The 12,283-nt window shown below is 33.2% G+C and overlaps 1 protein-coding gene across 2 annotated transcripts; it reads left to right on the forward strand.

Moving 5' to 3' along the window:
- The first annotated feature begins 5,728 nt into the window (after window positions 1-5,728).
- On the forward strand, window positions 5,729-10,036 carry LOC7490866 (ETHYLENE INSENSITIVE 3-like 1 protein). Of its 2 annotated transcripts, XM_024606205.2 has the most exons (3): window positions 5,729-6,046; window positions 6,268-6,344; window positions 7,525-10,036. In XM_024606205.2, the coding sequence occupies exon 3, from the start codon at window positions 7,705-7,707 to the stop codon at window positions 9,691-9,693; it is 1,989 nt and encodes a 662-aa protein (XP_024461973.1). In that variant the 5' UTR covers window positions 5,729-6,046; window positions 6,268-6,344; window positions 7,525-7,704; the 3' UTR covers window positions 9,694-10,036. The 2 variants fall into 2 exon arrangements, with proteins under 2 accessions (XP_024461973.1, XP_024461972.1); XM_024606204.2 differs by lacking the exon at window positions 6,268-6,344.
- The last annotated feature ends 2,247 nt before the right edge of the window (window positions 10,037-12,283 follow it).

Genomic DNA, 12,283 nt, shown 5'->3' on the forward strand with positions numbered 1-12,283 from the left:
TTAGAATTTAAAAAAAAAATCAATAATACGTGAAAATTGTCTGGTTAAATTTAGATAATTCAATAAATTAATCCATAATACGGTGAAAACCCACGCATGTGTATTTGACTTTTTCTATTTCCATCTTGTTTTATTCCCAGACAAGATTTTACACCCAGAATCATTTTCATGTTTATTTTTGTGTTTTAAAAATATTTTTAAAAAAATTTAAAATTTTTTTATTTTTTTTGTTTCAAATTAATATTTTTTTGGTGTTTTTAAATTATTTTAATGCGCTGATGTCAAAAATAATTTTTAAAAAATAAAAAATATTATTTTAATACATTTTCAAGTGAAAAGCTCTTTAACCGCAATCACATTTCTAAACTCGATTGCATTGTTTATTTTCATCATTTCATTTAAAAATCCTTGTGTTATTAATTCAATCTATTAAATATATCTGTTTAAAATCCCATCCAACCGAATTAAAAAAATGAAATAAATAATTAACGTGGTGAGAATGAGTATTCGATTAGACACGGGATAAACTCTTAATTTTAAAAAAACTATACTTAATTAATTGGAATGGATAGTGCAAATACTTAATTAACTGAATCAATAACAAATTATTATTTCCACTCTAAACCCCAAAGTTCTAGTAAATGCAAACTTTATGCACTTTCACACAACAATAAAGGAATGATTCCAGATTAAAATTATTAAACCCTATTTGATCCATGACCAAGTTAAGGATCCAAGTAAATGATTGAATGACTTGATTTGAGTTGATTAAAACAATGTTATTTAAATATTAATTAAAATTAAAATAATAGTATTTTGATTTTTTAAAAAAATTAAACTTTACGGTGGAATTTTATCACTTCTAGAATTTATTATTATTATTATTATTATATCCAAGGGAAGTCCCGCGGCAACACTTATCCAGATGGAATCGAGAGGGCGAGCCAGATCTAGAAACACAGCGTTTCAAGAACAGAAAAGAACTACGGGTGGCATCCATATATTGCATCCATATGGGAAGAACTGACGAAGAAGAGGAGGAGGAGGCAAGAAGGAACGATCAGATTAAAAGTCTCAGTCACTATCATGAACTTGGCTTGAATTACGAGAGTGTCAATCCCCATGTCCTCTAGTGCCAAAATATCATCATGTCCTCTAGCAATTCTTGCAAGGGGTGATAATGCTTCAATATGGAGCTTCACTTTTTTTTTTTTTAACATAAATATTTGTACAGTTTGTATGTATTTTGATTAATTTTATGGATTCTGAAGTTAACGATTATGTAAACCTCTAGTGGTTCTAAAAATTATAAAATTCAAACTAGTAATTTTTAGAAAATAAATCTATAACCTTACCAGTTTAGCTACATTTTTTTTTATTGCCGGCCTTCAATTTTTTTCTTTCCGTTCCCCTTTTTATTTATTTCAATTCTGTACTCTTTCGATAGAATTATATAAAAAAATACATTACATATAATTTAATTTTCAACTTGGGTTAAGTGAAGAGATATTTTTTATTGTATTTAAAGCTTTTTTTATCCGATGACTGTAAACCAGTGAAAGACCACAAAATTTGCAAGGGAACGGACAAAGGAAGGAAGAAGGGGTTAGCTGCCACGTGATTGAATCATTTGATTCGAGGAGCAGACATGTCCCCCACCATTCTTAAGACAAGGTGGGACTCACTGGAGGTAATACGTGTCAAGTTCTGAGAGGGACTTTTAGGTGGATTTTTTACAAGGAGGCAGTTGCTTGCGCCATCTGCGTGGCGGCTGCTCCTGCTGCTGCTGGTGGTTCCTTTTTCTTTTTAAGAAAAAAAGGTTTTGATTTTTACTGTTGAGTAGAAATAATGACATCGACGGCAGTTTCTGTGGCCGTTGGATGATAGGTCATACTTTTCCAGATCTTTACTGTGACCGGCTTTGCTTATGCCACACTTGCTGTTCTAAACTTGTGTATCAGTAGATATTCTGTGGTCGTTGGTGAATAGTCATATTTTTCTTGATCTTTTACCATGACCAGCTTTGCTTATGCGGGCCATACTTGCTGTTTTATTGTAGCCTTAAGACTATTTTTTTATTTTTAGATATATTAAAATAATATTTTTTATTTTTTTAAATTTATTTTTAATATCAATACATCAAGGTAATCTAATAACACAAAAATAAATAATACCAAGCACATAGAAAAATAATTTAAAAAAAAAACAAAACAAACAGGCTCATAATCTTAGAATCTAAGTTAATAAACTCACCACCTCACCTCGAGTGAGTTAACTTAATTATTTCAAAATAAAAATAAAAAATATATTTTTTTAAAAATCAAATCAAGTTATAACCGAGTTAAAAAATTAATAAAATATGAAATAATTTATTCTTACTCGGTTTAATTTAAAACCTAATAAAGACTAATTCTCTAACCGAGTTAGGTTGAGTTGCTTGGCAGACCAGATTTATTAGAATGTTACCAATGTAGTCGTCTGCGCAGCATCATTCTATTTCTATATAAATGTGTGTGTGTGACGAGGCCATCCTTTCTTCCTGGCTTGCTTGCCATTCAATGCTAGCAACTTGGCTTCTATTTTAAAGTAGTTGATGAATAATAATAATAATAATAATATATAGTTTTGACCGAAACATATCATATTATTTGTTTTTAAAGGATGAGAGGTGTGATTAATGTTTAAACTCGTCTTGAATCAGTGTAATACACTGTCTAATCTTGAATATATGCTTGAAAAGCCATTGGACACGGCATTATTAATGCTACAAACATTAATTAAAATACAGTGGACGAGCAATTTGGAAGGAATAAAACTGAAACCAAAGCAGGAAAGCGCCACCTTAGAGTGTAGGTTCAATGAACCTTGGAAACACTTCAGCAATAATGTGCAGCTACACTCCACCTCTCTTTGATTTTTTTTTTATTTTTTATTTTTTTTAATTTATATATAACAACATCGTTAACTCCTAATTATTCACATGGGCATTCCGCATAGATTCACCTGAGAAAATTTAATAAATCGAGAAATTCCATGTAATGTTGGATATTATACTAAATTTAACATGCATGTGTCGTCACTATTAGCAATTTCATTATTATTTTATTATTTTTAATTAACATGGGTGTCTGTCCCCGCTTGTATGCACCCCAACTAATCACACGGGCCCTAAAGTTAACGACCATGTAAGCCTCTAGTGGCCTCGAAATTTGTAAGACTCGAACTGATAATCTCTAGAAAACAAGTTTAAAACCTGATCAGTTAAGTTACATTTATCAGAATTTTGATAATTATTTTATTGTCCTGCCTAGATTTAAACATCTCACTTGGCCAAGAAACATATTAACCAAATTCCTGAATTGACCAGCTGGAACTATACCAAAATCAAGTGTGCTATCAGCGATTGAAGGAGAATAGAAAACAATCAAAACTTTGTTTTTTTCTTTTTTGGGAGTATAATGATGACTTTCTTAATTTAAATCACTGGCAGGAAAAACTTTATAGTGATTACATATAGCAAAATCAGTGTACCGTACAAAATATATCCAGCAATTTTAGAAAATAAGATAAGATAGAGCAAACTGTCAAGCCCAAGAAGGGCTCCAAGGTCACAAGCAAAGCATAAATTTAGAAGGTGTACAAAACAATTTAATTTAATTTAATTTAATTATAAAGCTGGCATTAAAAATCTTAAAATATCCAGCCTGCCCAGATTTTGGTGACTGTCTTGGAACTTAAAAAAAAATAGAGGGTAAACTGAAATCCAATAAAATAATTAAAATAAAAACTATGAAATCAAGTAAATATAATTAATTAATTAATCAAGGTTTGACCTCCTTCCACGAAGCAAGGTTTCCATACATGCACGTTCGGGAGCCGTCCCGACTCTAAGTGCTGTCCGTTTCCATTCCAGAAAACTTATGGTGTAGTCACTCACACCATTAGTTTCATCATTCACTTTTTGTTTCTCTAAATTAGTTTCGGGAAACCACTTTTCAAACTTTCTTGTATTTGTTTGTTATTATAAAAGTTAGTTAACAGAAAACATTTTCCAGTCAACGAAAAACATTTTTCAATAAAAAAAAATATAGCTTGGTTTTCAGGAAAATGTTTTCCTTTTATTTTGGGCGGAAAACATTTTCTGGAAGTTGTGAAAAATTTAGAAATGTCATATTATTTGCTGATTATATCAAATTTGATTCTCAAACTTTTGATTGCTATATATATTTTATTTTGAATATTTGTTTTTCAATTTCATCCCTTAGAATTTAATTTTTATATTAATTTTGGTCCTTATTTTTATAATTATTATTTGCTTTTCCCTTATCATTTTTTAATTTAAATTTTTTATCTATTAAATTTGATCCTCATTCTTTTGATTGTTACTTATTTTATTTTAAATAATTTATGAAATGTTAATTATTATTATTTTAATTTCTTCATCTTTTAATTTTTAATTTTTTAGATTTGATCTCTATTATTTTGATTATTATTTATTTTATTTGTGATAATTTATGAAATTATATTTTTTTTCAATTTCATTCTCATTCAACTTTTTAATTTGTAAGATTTGTTCATCATTATTTTAATAAACTTGAAAAAATAAAATATTAATAAGTTATTTTCCATGACATAACCAAATATTGAAAAATGTTTTCCAACTTATTTTCTATTACACTACCAAACATCGAAAAATAATTCACTTTCTCATAATTCACTTTCCAAAAAAAAAACTACTTTCCAGCAAACAAACAGAGTCTTAATTTTTTTACGAGGGTATTTCAATAGTTCGTGTTCATATTGAGTAGTTCTTGCAACTTTTGTTAAATCCCACCAAGGAAATTTTATATTAGCTTGTGATTTTAAAATAATCAGAGCAAGTTTTTTTTATTGTTCTTGAAATAATAAATTTGAGATTAATATATGATTGTTATGTGTTAAATAAATAAATTATAATAGATTAATAATTCTTTAAATAATAATACGAAATAATTATAAAGTTTGAAAGATTGGTTTGGTAATTTACATAATTTTTAAAAATGAATGATTCATTTACTTTAATCTAAGAATTTTATAAATGAAATAGAAAAAAAAAATATGATAATCTCACTTTTAAATTATCTTTTGAAATTTAAAAACTAGAAGAATCGCACAAAGAAAGAAAAAATAATTACTTTTCATTATTCTTATTTATATCATTTTAAAAAATAAATTTTACACCATTTATAAAATTCTACTTTAAATAAGTTTGTTTTTCATGTTAAGAAATATAAATAAAATCTAAATATGCAATCTATTAAGTAAATAAAAGGTAATTCTAAAATATGTAGCTAGAAATTTCAAAATATCCAAAATGGGCACCCCATTCTTTTGAACAAAAAAGTTATCAAAGAGTTAATAAAAAAAATTTCTCCACCACCAAACTTGAAAAAAAAATGATGCCTAGCTTCTTTTGAGTCCATCCCTCACCAAAATCTTTTTTTTTTTCTTCATCTACACCCATTTGTCCACCTCACAACATAGCCATAAAACACCATACTTTGAGTGTGAATAAGCACACAAGAGAAAATCCCAATATAATAAACTCTTTGCAAACTCTCAAGAAAATAAATAAATAACTCCAAATTATCCAAAACTCCAACCATCACCACGGTTTAACCACGGTGAAAGCCACCCTAACCATGGTTATCTATAAATTCACCCACCCAAATAGACTTCTTTCCATTTCTCTGCCTCTCAGACAATTTGCCACCTTTCTCCCTCCCTCCTTGCATTTTTCTCCTTGTTTTTTTTCTCCATGGGACAGTAGCAGTAGAAAAATTTAACCCAAACGGCTTAAAGGCATTTAAGGTCCCTACTTCTTCTCTCTCTGTCTAAACAGTAAGCATAAGAGCAATATCATGACACAAGAGAAGAGAGATTCTTCCTCCTCCTCCTCCTTTTCTTCCTCTTCTTCTTCTTAACCCCAGAAAGGTAGAAGAGAGAAACTTTGTTAATTTCTTCAATGGTTGCAGCAGCTCTTACGAATCCACAACTCATTAACTTGGTAAAGATACAATTTTTTTCTTCATTTCTTTATTTATCAATAAATCTTGGATCCCATGCCTTAAATTTTGTATCAAACCATGTCTTTCGTGGTTAAGTGTTGTTATGTTGCTTGATCTTCTGTGCTTATTAATTGTACTGTCCTGGAATTTTGTACACACTATTAATTGTTGATATCAATCAATATCTTGTAATTAATTAATCATCATTTATGTCACACAGAAAAAGGAATCCTGTTGATTCTTAGTGTCTTTTCATGTATCATGGTGATGACCCTTTTGGTTCCCTGCTAATTCATGGTGCGTTGTGTCCTTTCACCGCTTAGTTTTCAGGAAAGATGGCTCTAGGAGACTTATTATACTTGTTTGTGTAATAAAAGGCTTGAAATTCATCTTAAAAGATCTAACATCTGGTTTTGTTAAAGACTTACAGTGTTGTTATTGTTGAAAGGGTGAGTTTCTTTCTTTCTTTTTTCTCTGCTTACTTAACAAGCAATTTTGCTGGAAGTTTTTTTGTCTAATAAGCTATGAATAATCACACACATCTCTCTCTCTCTCTCTCTCTCTCTTATTTTTGGTAGAGAATCATATGCTGTTTAATCTTAGTTGTTAGTGATGTAACAAAATCCAGTTACAGGTAGATCTACGGTTTATATGGATTATAGTTTTGACCCTCTTAAAACTTTTGCTTCTATGTTATGATGATCATCAGTGAAGATGGTGCCCTCTTGTTTATTTTGTAACTGTGCTTATGACTGAGTCGTTGGTTGCTAACTTTTAATTTGAAAAATTGTTGTGTTTTCTTGATATCTCGACATGTAAAATGGGGTTGAGATATTGTATCTAATTTCATTTTATTATTATTGGTTTGTTTTTGCTATTATAGGTATGCTTAGATGTAATTAAGACTAGTTGTCGGGCATGTCAAGACATAGCCCACCGCCTAGACACCCTATTGACGTGTCCGAGTGGAGGTTGGGATCCGCGGTTTTTTCGCTTAGGATTTGAATTTATGTTGTCTGCTTCTTGGTGATATTGATTTACCATCAGGTTGAGACAATCATGCAGTTTTCATATCTCTGGAATTATTTTTTCTCACTGACACGAGAAAAGCAAGTTCATTTGTTTCAAACCGTAACTGGTTCTGATGCTGTTGATGATAAAGCTTGCTGTATGTTATGTTTGCATATTTGTTTTTTTGTTTGTCTTACAAATGTCCAGCTAAAGAGAGCCGTAATGGACATATGATTATATTTGTATGTCGGTGGGTATACGCTTTGTCGGTCTTCTAAAACAGTTACTCTGTTTTTTATTGTTTGGTAATTAGGTATTAGTCTAATTCATGGTGTCTATGCTATTCCATACTCTCTGTGTTTTACATTAAATCAGAGTTTAATGATTCATTGTACACGATCTACTGCAAGATAGAGTATTGGAGAAACTTTCACCAATTATTTAAGTGCATTTATTTGGCTCGCAGGAGCTTAGCTGTGGCTGCCTCTTCCTGCATCATATACTCTGAATTGCAAAGAATAAGAATAGGTGAGCTTCTAAGCGATAGCTGTGCACGGAGATTGATATCGCAAGAGAGGTGAAGCCAATCTTAAGCTTAGTCATCCATCCATTTCTTTAAACCGAGCTGACTCTGGCGTGTGCTGAAATGGGAATCTTTGAAGAAATGGGATTTTGCAACAATCTGGACTTTTTCTCGGCTCCTCCTGGAGAAATGGATGTGGTTCCAGAATGCGAACCAGAGGCAACAATCGAGGAAGATTACAGCGATGAAGAGATGGATGTGGACGAGCTGGAGAGGAGGATGTGGAGAGACAGAATGTTGCTTAGGCGACTTAAAGAACAGAGTAAGAATACGGAAGTTGTTGATAATGCAAAACAGCGTCAGTCGCAGGAGCAAGCACGAAGGAAGAAGATGTCACGAGCGCAAGATGGTATCCTGAAATATATGCTGAAAATGATGGAAGTTTGCAAAGCTCAGGGTTTTGTGTATGGGATCATTCCTGAGAAGGGAAAGCCAGTGAGTGGAGCATCTGACAATCTCCGGGGATGGTGGAAGGAAAAAGTCAGGTTTGATCGGAATGGGCCTGCTGCTATTTCCAAGTATCAAGCAGACCATGCAATCCCTGGAAAGAGTGAAGATTGTGGTCCAGCAGCATCCACACCTCATACCTTGCAGGAACTTCAGGATACAACTCTTGGATCGCTTCTGTCAGCCCTGATGCAGCACTGTGATCCACCTCAGAGGCGTTTCCCCCTGGAGAAAGGTGTTGCCCCCCCATGGTGGCCCACTGGGAATGAGGAATGGTGGCCTCAACAGGGTTTGCCCAAGGATCAGGGTCCTCCTCCATACAAGAAGCCCCATGATCTGAAGAAGGCTTGGAAAGTCAGTGTTCTAACAGCAGTGATTAAGCACTTGTCTCCTGATATTGCCAAGATTCGCAAGCTTGTTCGTCAGTCTAAATGTTTACAGGATAAAATGACTGCCAAGGAGAGCGCCACTTGGTTGGCAATAATTAATCAGGAAGAAGCACTGTCTCGAAAATTATATCCAGATAGCTGCCTTCCCATGTCTGCTGGTGGAAGTGGTTCTCTTATCATCAGCGATTCCAGTGATTATGATGTTGAAGGAGTGGATGATGAACCCAATGTTGAAGTAGAGGATTGCAAACCTCTTGATGTCAATCTTTTCAACATGGCAACAGCTGCTGGACCAAGAGATAGATTTATGATGCCGCCAGTGGCTCCACAAATTAAGGGAGAACATGTTGAGACAAACATGAGTTTCATTCAGAAAAGGAAGCAGCCTGCTGGTGAGCCACATATGATGGTTGATCAAAAGATGTATAGGTGCGAGTATCCTCAATGCCCCTACAATGATTCCAGATTTGGGTTTCTCGACGTCACTGCAAGAAATAATCACCAAATGAATTGCTCATACCGCACTAACACTTCTCAGGGATTTGGAATGTCTAATTTCCAAATTAACAGTGACAAACCAGCTGTGTTTTCTCTCCCATTTCCCCAAACTAAGGCAGCAGCTCCAAACCAGACCCCTTCATTTAACGTTTCAGGACTTGGACTTCCAGAAGATGGGAAAAAATCGATTTCTGATCTTATGTCTTTCTATGATACCAATCTTCAGCGAGACAAGAACATGAATCCTGGGAGTGCCAATGTTATCGGAGATCAAAATCAGCAGCAACTGCAAGAGCAGAAATTTCAATTCCATCTGGACCGCAGGAATGTCAATTTTATGGGGGACCAAAATCTGCAGCAGCAACAGCAACAACAGAAATTTCAGTTTCAGCTGGATTCTAGGAATGCTAATGTTATTGGTGGTCAAAATCAACAGCAACAGCAGAAATTCCAATTTCAGCTTGATGATAGCTTCTATGGCCAAGGGGCTATAATGGGAAACAACATAACTGAAGTGACCAGCATGCCAGTGAACAGTTCTGCTTTCCCATCAACTGAAATGCAGTTTGATCACTGCAAGGCATTTGATTCTGCATTTGATGCCAATGTCAATGATAATGTTGCTGACTTCAGATTTGGCTCTCCGTTCACCATGCCACCAGTTGACTATTCCATGGATCCAATGCCAAAGCAGGATGCTGGCATGTGGTACGTCTAACACTCTGGGAAGAAAGTCATCATCAACACAGAGCCTGCTTCATAGTTGTGAAACTTCATCACCAACACAGTTTCTGCTTCATAGTGCTGAAACTTCTTCCTTGGGAGTTTTAGTAGCTTAATATGTTCGTATATGTAGATGTTTGTGAACTTCTGAGTTTATGTTCTGCTACTTTATGTTGCCAAGTCTAGGATTTCTAGGTTGCTTTCAATGCAGTATTGAAGAAGGGCCAATAAAGAATTGGCAAGGACCAAACCCATGTTCAGTACTGCTGTCGAAAAGTTTATATCGGCATGTAGTTAAATATATGTGCACATATATCAATATATGGTGGTTTCATACATTATGCTGTATTTTGTGTTTGTGCAAGATCCCTGCATTCCTTGCTTGTCTGTTTTTTGATCCTGCTAGATATGATTAGAAAGTGACCTTATAATGCCTCCACTTTCTCGGCTCGTTCAATGCACTTGACCAGTTTTTCTAAAGGTACTTGAACAGAAATGCTTCTTTTCCTGTGTGCACAACACACCCTCACACAGACGGCAGAGACAAAGTAAGTAGTGGTGGAGTCCAGGAAGAGTTGATGGATGTTAGCTGAAGTTACAAGAAAGATGTGGAATTCTAGCAGGCAGCAGCACTCAAAAGCTGGCAACAGTATCTACCACATCAACCATGGACTCTTCTTTTCGCATCTCAGGACTTCCAAGCACTAACATGCTTTTATGCCTCGGGTCAAAAAACTTGATGGAAAGATTCTTTTGCACATTAAACACATGCCTTTCTTTTCTGTTCGAAGCAGCGATGATCTGATAGGGCTGTTTTGATATCATTCTTGTTTCTGTTTTCTCTATTTCGTGTACAAATTCACACTCATACACGGTTGAACTCCTACTGAGGGTTCAAAATCTTTACCATGGAGCCAAGCTTTCTCTCATCCCTGAATCCCCATCTTCCCTGCCCAAGGTTTGAGGCCAGGGTGTCCTGGTGGAAGACATGACACGGGGAGTTAAATTCATGCACCAAGTATATAGATGTGTGAGACTTCCTGGTCTGATTGGAGGCAGGAAAGGAGCTTCAACGACAATCGACTAATGTTCTGCTTCTGGTTGGAAAGATAATTAATAATTAAATTGATGGTTTTTTAAAATACATGTACCATGAAAAATTACTGATTTGATAATTTCGGTTTAAATGTTTTTTAAAGTATTTTTTGTTTTTTTTTATAAAAAAACTGAATTGATGCTTGTTTTAGATGCCAAAATCATAAAGAATTCAACTAGAAAACATCAATTTTACCACCTTTTCAAACAAAAATAATTGAAACAAACACATTCAATGGCATTATCAATCAGACATTTAAGAGATTAAGATTCACACAAGGAGACAAAATATCAGACAGGTCCCATGCTTTTTGTTTGGCATGGGGAAAAGAAAATCCTGAGAAGACCAGTCAAAGTTAGGCAGGTTTTGGAAGTGAAGGTATTTGCCATAGGAGCAAGTCCTTTTCACCCCCTGCAGGCTTAACCCTTTCCTTCAACCCCATCTCTTGTCTTCAATTTTCCAATTTGGGCCTTCCTTTACATTATCAGACAAGCGTGTGCATACAAAGATGCTTGCACACATTTTCTTAAAGCAAAAATAGACTCTACAAGATCTAGAACAGACTATGATTTGTGTTTACTGATTTATTTTTTTATGGTATATTTCAATAAATCCTTGAGATATCATATCATTATTAAAATCATATGAAAATCTAAAAATATCACATAAATCTTTCTCTTTTTTTTTAATAAAAAACCAAGATCTAATTGAAAATAAAGTGAATTATTAATTGTGTTATAAAAACCTTTGTGTCCATGCTTTATTACCTGTAACATGAAAATAATAATAATTGAATAGCTAAATAATAATGTGCAATATCAGTTATTTATAAATTATTTTTATAGATGGAACCCTCGAGAAAGGTTAGAATAATAGTTTCTGCTTCTTGCGAGATATCAAGTAAAAGTGATGTTTGAAAATGAGGTTGCGGCTGTTTTTCAAAGTGTTTTTCGTGCTGAAATGCATCAAAATGATGTTTTTTTTATTTTTTTAAATTATTTTTGAGATCAACGCAACAAAACAATTCAAACACAATATATATATATATATATATATATATATATATATATATATATTTAAATCGGAATAAAAACTTTACTTTTATGTAAAAAAGGGGTAAGAATCTTGAAAGGATTTTATAATATATTTTTAATCATAAAAGCAGTTTATGTTAAAACAATAAACTTTAAGATGCTCCAAACAATTATTATAATAAATATTCTGAGTCATATAATTTGTCGCCATCCAACCATTCTATTATTCACTTGGTAAAATTCAATGCAAATTCCAATGATTCCTTGTCATGGGTCCTCCTCAAGGAAAGTTGAGGGATACTATTTATTGTCCTGAATTCTTCTTTTTATTTTTTTTCATGTGGTTTTAATGGTGAAGAACCTGAAGATGTCTTAATCTAGTTTTGGTAGCTGGAATCATATAGCTTTATTTCAAAAATAAAATGATTTTTTTTTCTTTTTTAAGAAATGGTGGA

The sequence above is a fragment of the Populus trichocarpa genome, chromosome 8 (genome assembly GCF_000002775.5).
Source record: "Populus trichocarpa isolate Nisqually-1 chromosome 8, P.trichocarpa_v4.1, whole genome shotgun sequence".
In the NCBI taxonomy this organism is placed as follows: domain Eukaryota; kingdom Viridiplantae; phylum Streptophyta; class Magnoliopsida; order Malpighiales; family Salicaceae; genus Populus; species Populus trichocarpa.